Source organism: Artibeus jamaicensis, unplaced genomic scaffold (assembly GCF_021234435.1).
Source record: "Artibeus jamaicensis isolate MK-2021 breed Jamaican fruit bat unplaced genomic scaffold, CSHL_Jam_final contig_354, whole genome shotgun sequence".
NCBI lineage: Eukaryota > Metazoa > Chordata > Mammalia > Chiroptera > Phyllostomidae > Artibeus > Artibeus jamaicensis.
Genome location: NW_026521803.1, coordinates 3,781,054 through 3,804,058, shown reverse-complemented (window position 1 = coordinate 3,804,058; position 23,005 = coordinate 3,781,054). Strand labels below are relative to the sequence as shown.

The window sequence follows — 23,005 nt, the reverse complement described above, 5'->3', positions numbered from 1 at the left end:
CCCCTCTCTCTAAAAATAAATAAATAAAATCTCAAAAAAAATATGGAAGTGAATAAGACAGAGCCCTGGCCATATAGCTTGGCTGCTTAGAGTGTTGTCCCAATATGCCAAGGCTGCGGGTTCCATCCCCAGTCAAGCACATACGAGAATTAACCGATGAATGAATAAATAAGCCAAACAACAAACCAGTGTTTCTATCTCTCTCTCTTGCTTTCTCTCTATCTATAAATAAATAAATAAATAAAAATCTAAAGCCCTGGTTGGGTGGCTCAGTTGTGTGGAGCGTCATCCCATACACCAAAAGTTTGTAGGCTTGATCCCACATGCCCAGGAGGCAGCCGATAAATGTTTCTGTTTCACATGAATATTTCTCTCTCTCTTTCTCTCTCCTTCTCTCTCCTTTCCTCTCTCTCTAAAATCAGTGAACGTATGCTCGGGTGAGTATTTTTTTTTAATTAAAAAAATTAATTCCGACACTCCAGGGATTTATGTTCTTGAAGACATTTATTTGTGCATTTTGTTGATTATCAGCTGTAGGTTAGATAATAATAAGAGATATTGAGAAAAATAGGGAAGAGCTAGGAAATGCTTGCATGTCAAGTGATGCAGTTTTTTATTATTTTATTTTATTGATTGTGCCATTACAGTTGTTCTATTCCCCCCTTCATTCCCCTCCACCCTGCACCCCCACCATTCCCCCCCTTTAGTTTATGACCATGTGTCTCAAGTTCTTTAGATTCTACATTTCCCCTACTATTCTTACCCTCCCCCCTACATATTTTCTACCTGCCATCTATGCTACTTATTTTCTGTACCTTCTCCCCCCTTCTCCTCCTCCCACTCCCCTGTTGCTAACCCTCCATGAGATCTTCATTTCTATGTTTCCGCTCCTGATCTAGCTGTCCTCTTAGTTTGCTTTTGTTTTAGGTGTGGTTGCTAATAACTGTGAGTTTGCTGTCCTTTCACTGTTTATCTTTTTTATCTTCTTTTTAAAGAAGGGACTTAGATAAGCCCCTTTAACATTTCGTATAATAAGGGCTTGATGATGATGAACTCCTTGAATTTGATCTGATCTGAGAAGCACTTTATCTGTCCTTCCATTCTAAATGAAAGCTTTGCTGGATAGAGTAATCTTGGTTGCAGGTCTTTGGATTTCATGACTTGGAATACCTCTTTCCAGCTCCTTCTTGCCTGTAAGGTGTCTTTTGAGAAATCCTCTGGCAGTCTGATGGGCACTCCTTTGTAGGTGACTGTCCCCTTAGCTCTTGCTGCTTCTAGAATTCTCTCTTTCATTTTAATCTTGGCTAATGTAATGATGATGTGCCTTGGTGTGTTCCTTCTTGGACCCAACTTCTTTGGGACTCTCTGAGCTTCCTGGATTTCCTGGAAATCTATTGCCTTTGTCATATTGGGGAAGTTCTCTTTTATTATTCGTTCAAATAAGTTTTCCACTGGTGGCTGTTCCTTTCCCCCTTCTGGTACCCCTATAATTCGGATGTTGGAGAGTTTAAAGATGTCCTGGAGGTTCCTAAGCCTCTCCTCATTTTTTTGAATTCTTGTTTCTTCATATTTTCCTGTTTGGTCATTTTTTCCTTCCTTCTGGTTCACTCCCTTGATTTGAGTCCCAGTTTCCTTTTCATCACTATTGGTTTCCTGTGCAATTCCCTTCATTTCAATTAGTTTAGCCTTCATATGTTCCTCTAATTTGTGACTAAAATCAACCAGTTCTGTGAGTATCCTGATCACCAGTGTTTTGAACTGTGTATCTAAAAGTTTTGCTATTTCTTTGTCACTTAGAGTTAAGGGCTCTGGGGCTTTGGGATCTTCTTGAGCCATTTTTGCTCTGTTCACGCCCGTTAAGTATGAGGAGCGGAGCCTTAGGTGTTCACCAGAGCAGGGCCGCTCAGGTCGCTGGGTTGTGATGCTGTATGTGGGGACAGGGTCAGAGCGGGGAAATGGCAGCCCCCTCTGCTGCCCGCCACTGGGGCCTGCCTGGTCCCGTCTCACTGCCCACTCCCTCACTAGTCTATCTGCGCACGAATGTACGCCCTCGCTGGGTCCACTGGTCAGTCACTGGGTCGCTCACTGGGTCCGCCCGTTGCAACCCCACGCCTGGGACCCGTGTGCCTGAGTCTGTCTGACCGAGTTTTCCTGTGCAACCCCGCTCCGCCAGCTGCTGGCTTCGCCCCTCTTACCGGTCAGGCTGAAGAATTTGTTGTTATCAGACTTCCGAAAAGTTCAATTTTCTGTGTTCTGGCTATGTTTTCTGTTGCTAATATTTTGTTGTCTCTAAACTTGGTTGTGTGAGAAAGCACGGCATCTCCACCTATGCCTCCATCTTGGCGGAAGTCTAAGTGATGCAGTTTTAAATAGGATGTGAAGGAGGCTTTCAACTGAAGACCTGAGAGAACTGAGATAGCAAGATCTGTGGGGAGAACGCTCCAGTGTAGACATAGACACTTCCGTCACTGCATAAATTTCTATTAGTGGCAGGTGCAGAATATAAAGTGTAGAGTATTATTATGAACTTACAGATTTCACATACTTCATATGCAGTTATTTTCTTTTTGCCACTCTAATTGTCCCATTTTTGGCCAGTGAGAGCTTCTTCAAGTAGGCTCCCAGGTTCCTTTGAAATGACAGTCATCTGTAGTGTTTCTTAGAGATATATGGGTAAGGAGAGGATCTGTAATTAGTTGATACATTATTACCTCGGCCATGGAAAGCTGCTCTTTTCCCAAGAAGTCTTAGTTTCTTTCAATGAGGTATTCAGAGTCTGCACATTATGTTTTGGATAGCTCATTGCTTTGGCTATAAGTTTTAGAAGTTTTATCAAAAACTTCAGCCCTGGTCAGGTAGTTCAGTTGTCGGGAGCATTGTTCTAATATGCCAAGGTCACAGGTCCAGTCCTGGATCAGGGCACACCTTAGAGGCAACCGTTGGGGGCATAGGTAGGTGGAACGACGAATCATTGCTTCTCTCTCTCCTTTTCTCTCTCTATATAAAATCAATAATTTTTTTTTAAACTTAAATTTAAAAAATCTTTAAGTCTACCGCCACACCACCCTGAACGCGCCTGATCTCGTCTGATCTCGGAAGCTAAGCAGGGTCGGGCCTGGTTAGTACTTGGATGGGAGAAAAAGGCAGAATCCTTTTTCTCATTTGCTTGGTTGCTGTGGCATTTGCAGTATTCACCTTCTTCTCTTCCCTTTTCCACAATTTCTAAACAGTGGAATGTGGCTACTGTTTGGAAGGCAGGAACAGCTCAGCCTAGTGTTTTACATTTAATGAAGAAATGGTAGTTTAAATTCATCGTCAAAGCACAGCCTTTCCTGTTATGGGGATGAAATATTAACCAGGCCTCAAAACCAAAGCTGCAATGCGCAGTCCTCTGTGTGCTTTCTTACACTGAGGATGACTGCTCTGTCCTAACGTGTGTTAAAAGACACAGGGCAGTTTGCCTAAATGAACTGGGACACAAAGGTGGTGACAGCTCTGAGGGATAGCAGGGTCTTTCATCTTCCAGCCAGTGCAGAAGCAGCAGGAGACTGCTGGGTGGAAAGGATGGTAACCCTTAGCAGGCAAAAGAAGACATTTAGGAAATGAAAAGTTCCTGCTCATGGGCAAGTAGGCCCAGAAAGTCACACACTCTGATACGGGTCTGTCTGAACAGGAAAACCAGGACTTCTTCTTTGTCAAGTTGCCTGCTTGAAAAGAAAAGAAAAAAAGTACTCACTGAAATATTGCTTACTTCCCAAAAGGAAGGACACATTCTTGGACCGAACTCCAAAGGATGTTGGACTGGACTAACTAACTCTGTTAAACTAACTCTGTCTATATCTGAGACCATTTGTTTGCCAAGAACCAAAAATCAATTGAACCAGTTAGATAAAGTAGGATTGATTTTGAAGGCACAGTTGTACCTGGTGTCATTCGTCAGTGCTGTAATTAGCAAGGCAGCCCTGTTCTATGAGCTCATACACTAGGTTTGCAATGTATGCAAAATCACATTGGTAGTTCTTTGAGCATAGAAGGAGCTTTCAAAGTTTTGGCATTTCCAAAACTGAATGGAAACAAAGTAAAAAATGCTGATCACTTGCCTTGGCCATCAGAGAGCCTAGAAAGAATTTTAGTATTCATTTGCCACAAATCAGGACCCTGGGGGCCTGGGTGGCACCTTGGTGAAATTATTTATCTACCAATATCTTTTCCATTTAAAAAGTGTTCGGTGTTTTGTGTTTGAATTCTATAAATTGTCTTAAAGCTATTTATTTATTTATTTATTTATTTATTTATTTAAACCAAGAGAGAGAGAGAGGTTGGGGGGTGGGGAGAAGGGGGAGGGGGGAACGTTGACCTGCTACTCCATGTATTTATGCATTCATTGGTTGATCCTTGGCACCTTGACTGGGAATTGAGCCTTCAACCTTGGCATACCTGGACAGTGCTCTAACCCATTGAGCTACCTGGCCAGGGCTTAAAACCTTTGTGGAAGTGAAGTTTAATTTAAAAAAAGAAAAAGTCCTGATAAGGAACAAAAGAACTACCCGGCGTAGGAGTTGGTGTCCTGTGGTATAAACCTGCTAACCTTCGAAGTGCGTAGGCTTTGTTTCCAGTCCTGGCTGGACCTCTGTGATGGCCCTGGATCTGCTGCAGGAGGCACCTCTTAGGCCGTCCTCCAAAGTGTGTGACAAAGGCCCAACTCTCCAGTAAGTTCACACCCTGGTGCTGACATATGATTATTCCTTCTTTCAACTCTAGCATCTTTGTTCTGGGATTTACATTAAAAAGTGCATTAAAACCATTGCCACATTTCTAGAGACCTTCGTTCCCCTTCTTTGTTGAAAGCCAACAAGGAGACTCCTGGATTTTTTGTTGTTGAATTTTTAAGCATGGCTCCAAATTTACTTAATGAATGCCTTGTTTGCAAAGGTAGGCACTAAAACCCATACATGTTTGGTGACGGGGAAATCAAGGTAGTCTTTTTGAAAAGTCAATTGGCGGTATTTGAAAACAAAAGTGCGTGTCCATTTATCTAGGAATATAACTTATAGATACATTTCCATATGTACTGAAGATACAGTGTAAAATAATTTTCACTACAGATTTTGTCATGGCAAGTGGTGGAAACAGCTTAAATGTCCATCAGTAAGGGAACTACATGTCTGTTGGTTCATCCATATAATAGAATGCTGTGAAGTCCCTGAAGAGAATAGGTAGGTCATAATGTTCTGAAATAAAACAATATACAACTAAGTTTTAAAAATGGCAGAAAAATGACAGATAAATTGCTTTGTCTTACACAAATCACACACATGTGAAGAGTTAGAATGGATTCAAATACTGGCTCTGTCACTTTCCGGTGATCCTGGGATCTCCTCAGTCTCTTGGTAATTTACATGTAGTGACTGTCTCATAGGGTTACAAAATGCACACGCAGTAGTGCAGCCAGGGTACAAAACTAGTAAGTGTGAACATGTAATGGTGGTGACGAAGACATTGAACCTTTGAGTGATTACCATGTGTTTAGGCATTCACTGTATCAAGAACTTTACATACATTCATTTAATCCTTAGAACAATCCTGTATTATTTTCTTTTATTTTTAAAAAGGGTTCACATTTATTATTGTACCAACCTTCTACAGCAGAAAAAATCAACAGGAAAAATCACTCATCCAATAATTTCCCAATTAAAATACCCAACTGTGCAGAAAGTAGTGATCTTTTCAGTGATTTCAAGATGCAAGCAACCTGGGTACAGCATAAATATGTGAGCCATCTCTCATGTGTGGTTCCTTACAGACCCAGGTTGGTTCTTCTCCAAAGTCTCCTCTTGCAGTTTACCTGATTGTATCGCCAGTTTTCATCTGAATTCATTGGGAAATGGGCTGATTCTGCTTTTGTTTCTTGGCCAGGATCCTTGTAATCTTGAAAGTCTTGTGAGAAGGCATGGGGAAGAAGAATCAACTGCATACACCATGATGACAGAGAAAGAGCTGTAATTATTATTTTCCTCCTACTTGTACAGATAGGGAAACTGAAGTAGAGAATGGTTAAGTACATTGTCTAAAATGATGCAGCTAGTCAGTGGTAGAGCTAAGGTTCAAACACAAGTTGCTGTTGTATAACCTGAGGTCTTCCCCACTTACAGAGTGGCCCTGTCCCTGCTGGGCAGACAGACTCACTCATGGCATGATGTTGAGGCTGACGAGAGGGTCAGTCCAGCTTCTGAGAGAAAAGCTGGCAGTATTTGTAAATGTCTTACAAGAGTATGGTAGTGCTTTGCCACCTAACCCCAAGTCAGAATATTACAATCAACATGACACCTGGGTGTTTCTGGTGGGGTGTATGGGGACTTTTCCTTTTGCCTTCGCTTTCTCCCAGCTGGATCTTCTCTTCTCATGGATCTGGAATCGCTGACAGAAAAACTGCTGGGAAAACTTCACTTTGGACTGAAGCCCACAGAGATCATGGTGTATGTGTGTGTGTGTCCACGCGTGAGCGTGTGCATACGTGTGTGGATCTATCTTTTCTGTATGTACTATCTGAAAGGTTTGCTTAGGCTCCTCCGAGAAAGAAATGCCAATCAGCCACAAAGTCAGGCAATAAAGAGCTTTATTGGGGTTTGTGCACCTGGGCGAGGTTCTCTGGTCCGCAGAGTGGGGCCAGGGAAGTTGCGCCGGAGCAGGGAATATGGCGGGGTTTTATTTTGGTTGGCTCTCTTCGTGGGAGCTGGGGATTGGCCCCCTTTGAACAAAGCGGCAATATATCATTGGTGGCCTTCCTGGGGCTCAGGTTGCTATGCAGATATTCGTTTTGGCAAAGCCCGCCCTTTTGGCTCAATGGTTTGATGTCACTGTCTTTTCCGGGTTGTAGTTCAGCCGCCATTTTGTCCTACCCTGCCCATCCTGATACTAATAAACTTAAATACTAAAAGCTGTGGAGGACTTTCCCTTTTTCATAAGGATCATTCAGTGACTCAGTTCCATCATGACTTCCCTCAGGACAGTGTACCAAGTTTCTCAGGGCAGTCAAGATGTCATATATTCTTTAGGTAAGCTTTTCCTTAATATTTAACCCAGGTTCTCAGTTGAATATTTAACCCAACTCTCATGTGGTGCCTTTGCTGGAAGAAAGCTGCTCCTTGGCCTTCTAATAACCTATCTTAAAATGAAGTGCCCTTGAGAACAATTATACCATGAATCAGCCACTGACAGATCCTGAATAGTCTGATGCCAAAACATCTTAAGTTCAAGTTAACAGAGTGTTTTACTTTCTCTCTTTGTCTTCAGAATTACTCAGACTTGTCTGAATAATTATTTCTCACTTCACCACCAGTTACAAAGTGCTTAACACCCACTAAACTAATGAGTATTGTGTTTGGAAATACTCATTTTCATGGGCTACCATCTCTCCACTCTTGCAATTTTCCAAACTATTGATCAGTTTTTCACTCTCCCTGTAAAGACTGCATTTTGAACAACGCATTGGTCAAGGGATTTTGGGGGCATCAACTCAAGACCCGGCACAAAGATATCGGCATCTTGAAAAGGATCCCCCTTCAAACAGTTCAGACTCATTACCTATTGATTAACATAAGAAACAATTCAAAAGCCCCTGAGTTCCTCTTTCACATTTGTCAAACTCAGCGTTGGAAGTGCCAGGCTCACCAAGGCCTCCCGAGTACTGACTGTTCTGCAGAGGCCAGGCTGCAGGACAGAGAAGAGGTTAACTCCCACCAGGGACGGCAGCAAGGGCAGGAGGTTCTCTTCCTTGAGTAAGCTGGGGAGAGGCAGGCTCTTAATGACTGCGTTAAACTACATCAAACTGGAAAGGAATGTAAGAGAAAATTATTTAACCTCTCTCTTTCTCACCTTTGTTCAAGGTCTGCCTCTGAGATCTGATTTTTCTCACACTTGGGAATTATGGAAAGACACTATATTGGCTGAGGTTGTAAGATACATAAGGTCTTATTCTAAAAAATAAGTGATGTGACACAGATGGGATTTTAAAAAGTATCACTGACAGTAGTAGAATATAATCACTTTAATCTGGAGAGATGTTTCCTATAATACACTTCATGGGCCCTCCACAGGATTGTCTACCTCCTTAGATGTTTATTCTAATTTTTCATAGTTTAAACTGCTGGTGGGCATTGGACTTGAAAGCCCTAGAAATAAGGAAGGAATCATCAATTGATGATTATGCGTGTGAACCTCGGAAGGCTAGCTGTGTAGGAGTATTTTCTACTTGTGGAGCATTGGCCTCTAGGAGCTGTGAAAGCATTGGATTGAAACCTGTAATTGTGCATAATCTCCCATAAATAATATGAAGAATGCATTTCCCCTATGAAAATGGAGGCTCTATTTGTTTTGCCTTTCCTCCTTTCCAAAGGAAAAGGGAGAGTTTTCTAGGGAAGAGCCTGTTTATTGAGATCTCAAAACGAGCTCCCTTATGACAACCGATTTACCTATCAAGTCATCTGAAAAGAGGAAATTAGCAAGTGCTTCTCACAGAAGGCAGGCTGGAAGTGTGAAGAGGAAGAATGGCAACCTTGAGCTGAACTAGTGAAAATATTTGGTGCAATGAATAACAACAGTTCTATCAGCTACATGGCAGAGCTTGACTGCTGGTGTATTTTATTAAAACACTTTTTTGGTTTCAGCCTTTGTCTATAAATTCAGGCTTGTGCTCGTTTTCATAGAGGACATGGAAATAACACACTGGCTTGGCTAAATGGAGACCCAAGAATCAGGAGTGCACTGGGGCTTCCCATTCCTGTGATTATCTGATGAGGGCTCCCAGCAGAAAGCCCAGAGGAAAGCATGTGGACCAGGAAGCAGCCCGCCATTTCCTCTCTCTGCTTCAGGGAAGATGACAGTGATTTACAGAGGAATTTAGGACCTATTTTGTAAACTTACACTTCATATGTACGTTAGGACCCTGAGACAGTTTTCAAACAGGGCCACTGGTTTCTGTTTACAAAAGGAATTGATCTAATCTTGCTTTAGCAGCTGAAAGTCAAACAGTGGAGCAAAAAACGAGGTAGATTTCAAATCTCGGCACCCTTTAACTTCTATCACTGGCATCTGAGAATGAACACATTCAGACACAATAGGTTTTAAACGTCATTTATTTAAACCAAAATAAACTTATATTTTCAAAGGGGTGGATTTCAAAGACATAAAAAGAAATCCATATTCAAAGCAAACAATTTTGTCAATTTCTATTAAAAATGAAATCACATTTTGGGGGGTGAACCCTGTAACATGGGAAATTGCTTCACTGAAATTCAAATTTCCACATGCAAAAAGTAACTCATTTAGTTTGCATATTGGCTGAAACACTTAAGGAGGCCCAATAAAATATAAGAATTAATTTGTTAAAGGGCAAAACTTTTTAAGTGTAATCACGGTTCAGACTTCAGGAATAGTCAGTTCATGAACCCAAGTTACAAGGTCTTTGCAACCTCACAAGGATCCAGCCACTTCAAATGCTTTTGAAGCAGTTTCAAAAGTACATTGTATTATTTTGGTGACTGGTACAGGTTTTGTTTATGTATAGAAATCAGAGGAAGCAGCTTATCTGCTTAATGATTTTTAAGTTTGTTGCATATAGGTGGAAGGGTTTGGCAAAGAACTTGGTGGGGAGGAAGCAGTGTGGATACAATATCTTCAATTACAGCATTTTTAGATAATTGCAAGGTCACTTTATTTACTTTTTTTTAAAAAATGTAAGCTGTATTTTTGTGAATATGAAGTAAGGGTTATGACCTAGATAAAACCCAAACAAAATCAACAGTGACAAATAATTACCAATTTTAAATGCTGGAAGAATGATAAAGATTTCACTAAAGAGCTGAATGAAGGCTTGAATTTTGGACTCAAATCTGTCACTTAACAATTATGTCACATCGGGCAAGTCACTAAACATCAGTGAGCACAGTTTTTCATTACTACGAGAATAATTGAAAACCACAAAGCGTTATTCTGATGTTTCCTACCCTGGAGAACTGTGTAGGAAACAAAATTGATGAAATATTTGCAAAGAAATTCAAATGAATAAAATAGATACAGATTTGCACAAGTTTGAGAAATTAATAACTTCTTTCATGAAATATACTGCTCTTGACTTGAAACTTTCACATGTGTGCAAACATCATAGTAAAGTGACTTTGAGTTTTCAGTATATAAACCCCTTATCTAGGTCTACTTCCTGGCTCAACAGTGACTAGCATATGTGTTGTTATAATGAACGTTCATTAGAATGATATGCTTAATTGCTTAATTATACCCCTAAATGGCTATTAATTATACTTTGGAAGAAGCAGGACTCTGTAGTGAAAACATGCAGACCTGAAAGCAGTGCATTAATTATTTTATTAATTTCATCTTTTTACATTATGGGAAACATTCATCTATTTACAATTTTTTTTGTCCACACACAATCTAGGTAGATAAGCCTATGAAATTCCAATTCATAAAGCCATAAAAATGTTCCCCACCCCTCTATCTGAAGGCTTTCAAATGAATCTTTTTTTCCAAACCAAAATAATTTTTAAAAATTACATTTGGGAATTGAGATATGCTAGTGATTTACACTCCAGTTATTTAAAATATGCATCTAGACATGTTTTTAAAAAGAAACGGTAAATTCACAAGGATAAGGCTTAAATTAAAGTGGTAATGCACAGTAAAACATTAAGGAAACATCTATAAATAACAGAAATATATTACAAATAAATTAGTTCTATTTACCATTTCAAATATTAAAAATCTTTAATCCATTTCTTCATCTCTCTTTACAAAAAGGTTATGTGAATTGTATGGAAACATCTGCAAAAAATATAATAAATACTTAATTTCTTTGAACTTTTTTGATGTGGGAGACAAACTTCTTTTGTAATCCCCCCTCCCCGAGAAAATGCCCAAACAGCTTTATACCAAAGTTAAACAAAATAAGTAATTTTTCTGGGTAAATACGTTTTCCATTATGAACTAAAAAACATTTCTACAAATTACATCAAAAAGAACAATGTAACAAAGGTTAGACTCATGGACGTCAGTTAAAGGGGGCAAGTGATTAACAAGCAGCTTTATGTGGGGTCATGTTTTAACATCAATAATTAGCTCTTTATAAATTGTTTGCACAATTTGTGTCTTTAAGGAAGGCAAAGGTCATGATGCCTGTGGGCATATAGCTAAAAGATTTAAAATTCTTACCAAAAATAGCTTATGAATATACAAATACCATTCACATAGACAAGATGAATAGGCTTTCTCTTGTCTCTCTTTAAAATATCCTGGGCTAAACCAGTTTCCAAAGAAAATGCTGTAGGATGATCTTGAGTCATATTAGAAATCTATTTCTTAATCCAAATCTTATCTCTACTTCAGGGCACAGAGCTGTAGTTGGGAACATGGGTCTTCAAATGGATTTCGCTTCCTTCATGCTAATTTGTGAGTTCCAAGTCATTTGCAGGATTGAATGTGACCATAGGCTACCCAAGGTGGCAGTTGGCCTTACTTGATGCAAATTTTGTGTGACCTTCCAATGCAGTTACAAAATAAAGATGTCTTCTGTTTAAAACCAGCAAGTACTTGAAGCTCAGTATCTCTGTATGCTCCAGTTTTACAAAGCACTCAAGGTGCTTTGTTCACCCTAGTTAAAAATTTGTTTTTTTAATAAGTTAGTAGCCCTTTTCTTGTAAACCACAGCAGTAAACATTTGTGCCCTGTTTATAAAGATTGCTCAAAGCATCAGTGGCTCTGAGAGGTAGCAAATTCTCTAGTGGTTTTAGAATATGTTCATGAAAGCAGTTGTTGCCAGAACCCATCACCTCTCTTAATTTCATAAATAAAATTAAATTAGCACCTGGCTATGTGAGTATATTTTTTTGAAAAAGCTTCTCTGGTGCAAGCATATTTGATGTATGTTTTTAAAAGTCATTTTTCAATGGTAATTTCTAATACTTCAGGGTGGGAGCTGGACACAAAATGCCAGTGATACTTTAAGATCATCACATTCTAAATGTTTAAACTGCTACGAATAAGGGCATTTAAAGATAACTTCAGCTGGAAGCAAAGTGCATACTGCCCATCATCATGATTAAAAATGTAAATCAACATTCTCTGCCAAAAGCCTGGGTTTCTTTCCATGTTTGTGAGTCATGACTTTCCCGCTCTCCTTGTGGTTTCTGAACCTTGTAAGTCAAATTTCTCTCACTACCTGGGACTTAAGGATGGGTGGCAGGTCTTTGGAATGAGGCATGTCTTCTGGGGCAGAAAATTTATTTTATCCGGTTGACATAGGACAAAATCCTTATTCTGGTGGATGACAGGACTCTGTAAGAGCGAGAGGAGACTAAAGGAGGAAATATGTCTGCGATGTGAACTAACCATTTTAAAGGGATGGATGGGTAGCATTCAAAGGGGTGACAGGAAAATCCACTCATCTCTGAAAACAGCCTGGCTGCCATTTACAGCACTTCATAAGCAGATGTGTACTTACATATGTGTGATTAGGTCGGCTCCCCAGGACGGACACTAACAAATGAACAGAACCAACCAACGGTTTCCCCTTTAAGACCCCACCACCACGACAAGATAATGTACATAACATAATAAAAGTTGATAAAACACTCCAGGTCTAAATTTTCTTAATAATAGAACAAAAAATAAAACCCTTATGTAGTATCTTAAACTCTCAGTGCTTCCTTTGCCTTGCCTTTCTTCATTTTATTGCCTTTCAGAATAGATTAATTTCCCTGAAAGATCGAATTTACAATCTTCTGCTGATTGAAACATTTGAAGCAGTGATTGATGAAGTAACAGTGAGGCAGTTTGTGCAGCTGTGAGTGGTGCAGGTCACCCCAGCACCTGCGGATTTTGCTTCTCCCTTTCCCACTACACATCCAGGTCCTCCACCCCCAGCCCAGCTCGGTCCTCTCCGGGTTTGTCACTCATTGATTCCGGTGAGATGGTGTGATTTCTGAGGTTGGAAATAAAGTGCTCCATCTGCTTTGCAAAATAATAACCATTTAGGGGAAATACAGGGAATCGGAGCCCTAGTTTCTTTCACGTGGAAGACGGTTAAGTCCCAAAGGTTCACCCTGTGATACTGGATTTCTGAAATACCCTATGGTTTTATATTGCTGAGCTCTAGGGACAGACTAACTTGAGAGAACTGAGGATGGTGAGTGACTTAAAGGGGCTATTTCTACACAGGTGGGCCTAGTTTTGCAGAGAACAGAAAGGGTTGGCTATCGGATGAGGCAGGGTGACGCATCAGTACAGGTGTCTAAGCTCAGTGAAGAACGTGGGCAAACTGGTTTGGGCAGAGGGGTGATTGGGGGACGGCTTCTGCAAGATGAACAACTACACCGCGACAGTGGAAGTCACTGGGCTCAGAGACAGACGGGCTCGGAGGGCGCAGCGGGGAGGGAAGGGGAGGAGGGGACGACAGACACTGGGTCCTGACGCACGTCACGCGTGGCGCGGCCCGGACGCCTCAGAGCCGGGTCTGTGCCTCAGGGATGTAGATCTCGATGCTCTCGGCGCTCTCGGTGGCCGAGTTCTGGCGGACCGACGCGGCGCGCTTGGCTGCCATCAGGCGCTTGCGGGCCTCCTGGCGCTGCGAGCTCTCCAGCGAGCGCTCCCGGATCAGCGGCGCGGGGCCCTTCGCCGGCTTCTTTGGCACTGGAGGAGGGGCCCTTCTCTCCTGATCAAAGCAGAAGGTTCAGGACATTACACAGCTTCTCAGGACAAGCTTGGGAAAAACTGGGATAGGTCAGTAGTTAGAACACACTTTTTTAAACCTAAGGATGATTAGTCCTGATCTGTCCACTGTATATATATTTTTCTTTATTATTCTGGCTTAGGTATTCAAAAGATGCAGAAAATATATACACCGGTAAGCTTAAAGCCAAGGGTAGGCTGGATTGCAGAGCTAGGTCTCTCCAAGGAAAGGCTGTGGGTATTTAACATGCCCCCCCCACCCCCCCCCCCCCCCCCCCCGCTGTAAGGAGGCAGCTCCCAGCACATTTAGTGTGGTTCTCTCTGGAGACTCCAGACTCTTCCAGGTGCTACAGATGGGAAAGGGTTGCAGCGGCAGCGGCAGCATCTTAGAACTTTGCATCCCCTCTAAGGGGGCAAGGCAGCTGGTGCGAGCTGGGTTCAGAGTTTAAAACCACCACCGCCCTCTCTGCAGGCCCACCCAAACCTAAATGGCCAAATGAGGAAGAAGAGAGGATAAGACTGTGTTCTTTAGCTTTGTAGATGCCACAGTGAGTTACACCCCTTTGCACACCACACACAAACACACAGCGATATACTTTCCAGGGTCATCCTGAAGGGAAGTCACTGGTAATTTCTACATTCTGGCTTGGAATCAGTTCCAAAGTGGCTCCTTAAACACCCAGCTGGGATGTCACTCAGGGACCTCAGAATGACCGTGGCCCAGAAGGCTATTATTCCCTTCATAGGGACAGACACGGTGCCATGAAAACTTAACCCAGGACTGAAAGAGTTCATCTGCTTTAGCAACAGCAAACTATAAAACAGATATTTTTAAATGCCATTGAGAAAACAAAAGCCATACATGACTTACGTAGAAAAGAAAAAATGCAGTGGGAGAGAAGGAAATCTTGACCACGAAGGGTTTTTACAAAAAGGGTGATGAACAGTCAGGCTGAGAAAAGGTTCATGTGAATGCTTTTGTTTGTAATAAGATCCCCCGCCCCCCGTCCTCATAAAGAAACGTGAGATGTCTCATCAATGTGAAAAGTATTTTTAAAAAAACATGGATTCTAAGATTCTTCAAAGAGCACCCCCTGTGCCTTCCCACTTGCGCTCATCACGGCAGTCCCCCTTGCTGACGTGGGCGAAGTGCCTACTTAAACTTAGCACACCAAGGCTGCTGCCCTCGGGCAGTTCCAGGGAGCGTCTGTGTGGCCTGGAGGATGGAAAAAGGGAGCACAGTGTGCAAACAGTGTTCGGCCAACTCTGATGGTGCTCATTCATTTTTCCCCCTAAAGTTCATGGGGTGATGAAAAGCTCTAATCACAGACAACGTGTATAATGCTTTAGGAATCAAATTAACTAATGATTTACTGTGTGAATGTCCAAAGGTTAGCATCATTCCTTATGGACATTTTAAATCTTCATTGTTGGGTTACTTGGTGGATATTTTTGAAAGTATGAATATTGATCAATTTTAGTCACATTTTTCCTATCCTTGTACACTTTGTTTTTTTAACAATGATTCTGAAAAAATCAGTAAATAGAAGATTAGTTGGTTCAGCTCCAGAAATTGCCACTATGTGTGTACATCTGTAGTGTTTTCTAAAAATAAGACCAATTCAGAAGTTTATCTAAAAGACAATTTTAAACACAGACTTAAAAAAGAAAACTAGATTACGTGCAAATGTTTGGCTTCCTAAGTGAGAGGGCACACATATATGTATCAGTGGTACTTTGATGCTTACCCCTAAAACACTCAGGTTGATGGTGACAGAAGGGAAGGAGGGGTAACAATGATCGCATTGCTTGCCTGTCTACCATGCACCATCCCTTGAGACTGGATTTCTCACGGGAGTCCCCTGACCCCAAGAACTCTGGTATTATGATGGGCAGCAACAGAATGAATTGGTTGGCTGTTAGCTCTGTGACAGGTGAGGAGATCTGAAAAGGGCAGGGCCACCAGTGCTTCAGGGTCACAGCCAGGTGTAATTTTTATAGTTGAATCTCTTGGAACTATTTGACCTTAGGCCATAGGAAAACCAAGTGGTAAAACGTTGTGCATAGCAGCCCAGCCTAGGGGGGTGGACGATGTGTATGTGTAAGCCTGGTGGAATCACCATAATCAAATATGAAAATTGTAGTTTATTAATTAAAGTAAAAAATATTTGAGTCTTTATTTCTAAACTGTAGCATGAGGAACCCAATGAGCAATATTCCCCAAGGCAAATCAACCAAAAGTAAAACTTCCTTAAAAAGAAAAAAATCCCAACATTTTTGATCAATGTGAAACTGATGATGTGTATATTTTTAGACTTGAACAACAGTGGTTTCTTTATTACTCTATTTATAAAATGTTATCAAAGTCGATTAGTTTTCAGGGCTTCCTATTTTTCTCAGAAACACATCCTAGGGGTAACGAAGTTGAACTCTTGCTCTATGTAATCATGCACTGAAGATGTCATTTATTTTAGTTTAAAAAGCAAAATGGAGGCAGTTCCTTCCGGTGACTAAAATGGTTTAACTTAACGTTTAATTAACAAAAAAGCCACATTCCCATTTTCCAATTCACAAAGACAGGTTTTTCTTTAAAAATATGCCTGAAACATATTACAGATAATATCCCAAGTGATTACTATGTAAACATTGTCATTACAATGGAATTAATATGATATCAGCTCCATTTCACATTGTAAACAGCAAGACTGAATGCAGAAGCCTATTTAGACTGTCCAGGGTTTGTGCAGGTTTTTAAATGAACCATACAAAATCTACATTGTTCTACCTTCTTGTCAAGAGGATCCATCTGTTTCCAATTATTGGCCTTTAACTGATGAAGTTCATCAAATTTCATACTAATATTTTCTATGGACAACTGCAGCATGTCCCAGAACCCGGCCAAATCCTGGGAGGTGGGCCTTGGATGAGCATTAGGGTTCTGTATGAGAGAAAGAAGAATATTCGTGCTTTAGGGGTGATTCAACAACAAGCACAGGACAAAGCGACATTTTCAAATACTTCAAATAACAAGGAGGATGAGTTCTTTTTTGTTTTCAGACAGGAGATAAAAGTGGTAATTTATAAATGGTCATTTTATTTAAAAATTAATGTATGTATTTTCAGCTGTGCTGAGGTATAATTTACAAATAATAATCGTAAAACATTTAAAGTATACAGTATGATAATTTGATATATACTATGAAAGAATTCTTTCTAAGTTAATTAACACATCCATTGCTTCACATATTTACCTTTTAAAATATTTTTGGTGAGAACATTCAATTTTAGTCTCTTAGCAAATTTCAGTTAGACAGTACAGGGTTATCAACTGTAATCAGTAGGTTATACATCAGATCCTCAGACCACGTTCATCTCCTGGCTGCAAGTTTATACCCTTTTACGAACTTCTCCCTATTTCTTTCTCCCCTCAGCCCCCAGCAATCACTTGTCCCCTTCTGTTTCCATGAGCTCAGCATGGGTTTAGAGTTCGCTACACATGGTAATTTATACACACATCCATTTGAGACCGTAGTTCTCAGATGCCAAGGTTGTAAAACTCTTTTAATACAACATCTGTCAGTACAGTATGGGAGGATTTGAAAATCCAGAATGTCTGATCTACAACAAGATGGGTATGAATATACCATCCTTGAAAGAAAAGGTATATTAGAGTCAATATTTGACTACCTGCTACCCAACTTATTTAGATAACAAATATGGAATCTAAAAATACGATTGGTTTTAATACTAAGGTTGAGTAAACAGATGATGAGTAATAACGTAACAATGTTAAAAGTGATGTATGTTTAACAATTAAAATGTTACTAATATAAGAAGTCATTTTGTCATATGAGCACTTTATCAAAATTCACTTGGAAATGAATGAGTTCAAAATTGGCCATAACATAACATAGTAAATGTGAGAACACATAGATCCTCTAGTGACCCATCTGCTAGGTATTATTAAACATTCTTTGTTATTGACGTTATTTGTCTCCATCCACATATCCCTAATAAGAATTAGAAAGTATGAACCGCAAATTTACATGACCTAAGACAGAAAAAACATAGCTGAGAGACTGAAGGTGTTGTGTTCGTCGTTAATCACTAACTGTAGTAGCAGCTAAAGCATTCATGGTCAGATTGGTGGGAGCTTCCACGTGTCAGAGGTTTACAGCTGGGGTCCGTTTTGGTTTCCTCTAAGTCTTCCGGGCAATTGGATAGACTGTGAAACCTCATGCCATATAAAAACTTGAGGCCAATTAGTATTTTTAAAACCAACCACTATAAAAATGATATTAGGATTTCAGAAAGTGTAAGGTCAGTTATCATCAAATTAATGGATTTGAGAGAACATTTTAGGAGATTGCATAAATCAGCATCATAGGTCTAGACTGAAAATAAGGATGTTTTTATAAATTTATAGTTCTAAAACTACTCATAGGTTTTTTTTTTAGATTTTATTATTTATTTATCTTTAGAGGGGAAGGGTGGGAAGGAGAGAGGGAGAGAAACATCAATGTATGGTTGCCTTTTGTGCGTCCCCTGCTGGGAACTGGCCTGCAAGGAACCGGCCTGCAACCCAGGCATGTGCCCTGACTGGGAATTGAACCGTGATCGTGTGGTTTGCAGGCCTGCGCTCAATCCACTGAGCTACACCAGCCAGGGCTAAAACTACTCATAGTTTTGAAATGCACTGGAAGAAGGAAATTCCAAAGTTCGTGTTTAGTTCATTATTAAGTCTATACTAATGACACTAATTAGTGAAAGAATTTCTCTGTAGCATTTTGATTTAGATAAGTAAACAGAAGTTTTCTTAATATCTAGGTTCAGAAAAGACAAATAATAGTTTTGACAAAGTACCTCTCAAAAGGAGTTTTATGATCTCACAATATATTTCCTTATCTTGCTGATAACCCAAAACTAAATTGCCTATATTCTGGAGTTCACGAAAAGTCTTAGGTCACAAGCCCTAATGGCTAAATTGTTTCAGTGCACTAATGCATGAAATGACTGGCAAAGAGTTATTTTACCTTTGTAGAATGAGCAATTTGTTCCCTTCTCACCAAGAATCTCTTTGCCCTCATATCATGAAGGGGATAGATGAGGAAGCAGAGAGAAAGAGCTTAGGCACTCAGCCAGTCTCTTCATCAGTGGGTCCTGCGACACCCCACGCACAAGAAGAAGTTGTAGCAGTAGGCTTAGTCCAGGCCACTTAGAGGTCAGAGGTGGTGAAGAGTGTGAAAAGATGAGGAGAGCTGGTTCCTTGGTTTAGCTTTGTTGGGAAAAGTAACTCTCGGCTATTCATTCTATGCCCGACAGTCTGGTCTGAGATAATGCACAGGTATTCAAGTGTTCCTCCCCTCGGAGTAAGAACTCAAGAAAGGAGAGCTGGTTCTGGTCGTGACTAATCTTAGTGCCATCTCAGCCACCACCAGGCCACCAGGCTTTCTGCTGAAGAGGAGGTAGAGTTCATTGATCAAGCCCAGGTCCCTACATGAGGATGAGGAGTGCAACTCAGATTCTGGGGGGATAAGGAGAGTGGGGGAGTAGGTAGTGGATTTACAGGGATTGAGGTCAAAGAGACTGAGATTTGGATCTTGGTTCAGCCTCTGATTATGAGGCCCTGATCAAGTTACTTAGCCTTTCCATGCCCATTTTCCTCAACGGTAAAACCATCATTAAAATAGTGTCACAATCTGCTCCATTAGGTCCACACAGGGGGCTCTTGACCTTCCCTCCTTGGAAAGATTTGACCAGCCATCAGGGGCCCCTGGCCCCCGGTGTAGTTACTCTTCCAGCTGCCTCTAATAATGTTTCCCATAATTTGCCATCTAATTTCCTTTAGTGGCCGAGGAATGTGAGCCCACCAGGAACAACCAAAAAATAGCTTTAACAAGGTAAACCTTTCCTAGAAGTCTGCAAAGTGCTTAAAATATTTTGTCTGCAATTTCACCTTCAAAATCTGCATAATGTTTGTATTCTACTTCATAATATACCTGCCTGTTATATAATTCTTTTACAAGGCATGGTCCATGCCCTTTACCGTGTACATGATGGGCTCTGGGTATATCTGCAGCCAGTTTGAGAAGTTATAGCTTTACGTGAGTAAAGTATAGCTTTCCTATATTTAAAGACAAAGAATCATGCTAATTAAGATCTGTGACACATTACCAAGTTTACAAATTAGCAGGAATTCTGTACCTGGCACAAAGTGACACTCAAAAAAATATTTGTTGTACTCACTTATCAATACATTTACTAATACATATTATCTCATAATCCAGAATACAATTTCTGAAATGAAAAAAGGATTAAGTAATTCTTGCTAAGGGGGAGGGGGTGGTAGGAGGGAAGGGCTAGCCCCAAAGGGAGACTTCCAAAAGGAAAGCCTGGGAGAGGGATGGAAAGTACTACTTTTTGCATGCTTTCTGTTTCTTCTTGGCTCAGTTCTGTCTAGACAAATTGCTTTCAGTCTGTATTTGCCCTTGTTAACAAGAAGTTGTGGTTAAAACTCTGAAATCATAGTTTGGGTCAATTAGAGAGCATATAAGCATGTTTTTACTTCCAACAAGATAAACAAGTTGCTTTTCATTATCTTTGTTTTAGATGCAGTTTGACCAACAATTGGCCAATAAAAGCTATTCTTGTGGAATGACACCTGTAGCGATAATGGCAGTCTTTTTTTTAAAGGTAAATGTGACTGAGGAAGTGCTCGCCCCTGTATTTTGCAGTCAGTTTTTACCATGTTGTTAGTAGTGATGCTTTTGTCGATGTTCTACTTTATTTTGCTTTTGTATGTCCAAGAAGGACCCATTTGTCTCAGGGAGACAAAATCTATGCTTTGTGAAGCCCTCCCTCTCTGGCCCTTAAATTAAAACAGAGAACTATGATTAGGATATACAACCTGATGGCTATTTCAGAAAGAAAATCATCATCCAAATGATTTTCTGTAATATAATTTTTGAACTAGCAAGGTGCTCCCTATTTTTGTAAGATTAATGAAATCAGAGATGCCATGTGAAAGCCCCAAAAATGGAAATTTTTTAGTTACCAGAAAGCAGGAAATGGAGTTTCAACTTGATTGGGTCTTTTCTTCTAAGATTATTTAAGTATGAAATAAGTATTTGTAGATTTAAGACATGCAGGAAATAAGATGCATTAGAGAACTCTGTTCCAGGTGAGAGCGTCCAACGGGACTTGACTCGGTTCAGGGTCAGTTTCACTCTAGCTGGGCCCGGCTAGACGACACATTCTTCTCACCCTACTTAGCAGGGAAATGGTAGTGACGGGGAATGTTACTTACCAGGTTTTCCTCACACAGTTCTCTGAACTGGTAGAATTTCTGGGCCATGAGAAGTTGGGCACTGCCCACTGCAGTTCGGATTTTCCCTAGAACTGAAAAGAGCAAACATTCAAGAGGTTTACACATTATTGTCTCATTGTTGAGATTTAGTCTGGTAAAGCAAAGAGGAAGTTACGCTGAAATAACTCGGGAAAACAGCACACACCGTGCACGAACACAGGCACGCAGCCCCATGATGGGCATTATTCTGCTGGTCTGGGGGACAGAGGCTCCCAGGTTAAAGTACAAAATCAACCGGGGGAAAAATAACCACATGCTCATCATGCATATTTCTCAGGGATCACGGAGTTTTCCACCACAACACTGGATGTTACCAAGAGAAGAGGCAAACAGTTTTGTTTTTCTTTTACTGCAAGTGTTTACCCGTATGGTTATGGATTTATTTGTGTCAGCAATCATGGCCTGCTAGTTTGTTTTTCTAGCTCAAATCCAGACACAAGAAAAGCCATCCTGTCTTGGAGGGGGAGCTCTTGGCACTCACCATATCCCATCCATAGCCTTCATTATTTTTCCGGAGCTCAGCCACTGGTACTGTCAGGAAAGAGCCATGGCCAGTTGAAAGACTTTCTAAGGAGTGAACATTTTCAGCCTGTTGCCTAGGGAACACCAGCACCGTCCCAGCTTTTCCACTCCACGGCTCAATGTTATTGTTAATATAGAATTAATTCCCTATGCACTGTGCTGAAAATCTTCCCCTTTGCAAGCTACTTCTTGCCTTCTGTGCTGTCTAAGGCTAGAACCTTTCAACTGATGGGCGTGCTGAGACGGGGCGGAGTGCTCTGCACGGAGCTGTTCTCAGGTCTGCATTGTCCCAAAGTCTCTCCCTCCAGCAGGTGGGGGACCAGGGCACAGCTGCACTGCTGGAGCCCTGCCACCAGGCAGTTCTCGACATGCCCTCCCTGCTGGGAAGGAAGCAGAGAAGGCCCGCTGCTTGCCCTTTCCTGGCCCACATAGAAAACCAAAGGGGGAGGAGGGAGACTCCTCAAAGTGTACTTGCCCTACTTTGAAATCTTTGGGGGGGGGGGCAGATTATAGGACTGACGCAATGGTTTTGCTGTTGTTTTATTATGAATTTACAGGGCCTGAGACACACAATGAAATCAGGTCTCCCTTTCTTGACCCCATTCCCCACAAAGTCTGAGGAGAAGAAAACAGAAGAAAAAGGAACTTCATTCGGGCCAGGTTTTTCTAGAAATTTGCTTCTCTGTTTACAACTGCCAGGCTAGCTAATGGCTTATGATGCACATTACGCCCAGGCATTGCTCTAAGATTTCAGCATTCCTACACACATAACTCGGGGCAACTATGAACCCTCAAATATGTCACCCACCACACCCTACAGCTGAAGTGCAGAAATTTGCCTACACAGTGATAGCAAGGTGTCCCCTTGACAGCTGTCTGGTGGCCACTGCTCAGGGAAAAGTTTTTACTTCTTTTCAATCTGTTTACAATCTTTTGAGGTGGTTATCTTATTCCTCTTTTTTTCTCTCCTCACCCAAGGACACCGTTTCACTGCTTTTAGAGAGAAAAGAAGGAAGAGAGAGAAACAATGATGTGAGAGAGAAACATTAATCAGCTGCCTCCTGTATGTGCCTGGCTGGAGATCGAACCCACAGCTGAGGTATGTGCCCCAACAAGGAAGCTATCCCACAAGCTTTTGGTTCTTGGAAGATGCTCCAACAACCTGAGCCACACCGGCCAGGGCCCATTCCTCTTTACCTGATCTATCAGTTTTTCAAGGCCTCCTCTCCCTTTCTTAACACAGAAGCAGAAGGGACAGTGTCTGAAGACACAGCGCACTACAGTAGTTAAAAATTCAGGTCCTGAGTGAGCCAAGGGTCCTGCTCAAACACCTGGACCAGCCACTGACCTGAACAGGTCACTTAATCTGTTTTCTCATAT

At 41.1% G+C, this 23,005-nt stretch overlaps 1 protein-coding gene and 1 pseudogene across 5 annotated transcripts in view; both read right to left on the bottom strand.

Moving 5' to 3' along the window:
* Nucleotides 1–5,797: 5,797 nt before the first annotated feature.
* LOC119047949 (60S ribosomal protein L39-like) lies at nucleotides 5,798–5,952 on the bottom strand (annotated as a pseudogene).
* Nucleotides 5,953–10,826: 4,874 nt separating this feature from the next.
* DLGAP1 (DLG associated protein 1) overlaps nucleotides 10,827–23,005 on the bottom strand; it is an 856,099-nt gene continuing 843,920 nt past the window's right edge. For 4 of the 5 annotated variants that reach the window (XM_053664366.1, XM_037150738.2, XM_053664367.1 and 1 more), the window contains 3 exons: nucleotides 21,044–21,135; nucleotides 16,523–16,675; nucleotides 10,827–13,720 (listed from right to left, as the gene is read on the bottom strand). In XM_053664366.1, the coding sequence (XP_053520341.1) occupies nucleotides 13,511–13,720; nucleotides 16,523–16,675; nucleotides 21,044–21,135 (455 nt within the window). In that variant the 3' untranslated portion in view covers nucleotides 10,827–13,510. Of the gene's footprint in view, nucleotides 13,721–16,442; nucleotides 16,676–21,043; nucleotides 21,136–23,005 lie in introns of those variants that run through there. The other variant, XM_053664368.1, reaches the window with a different exon arrangement.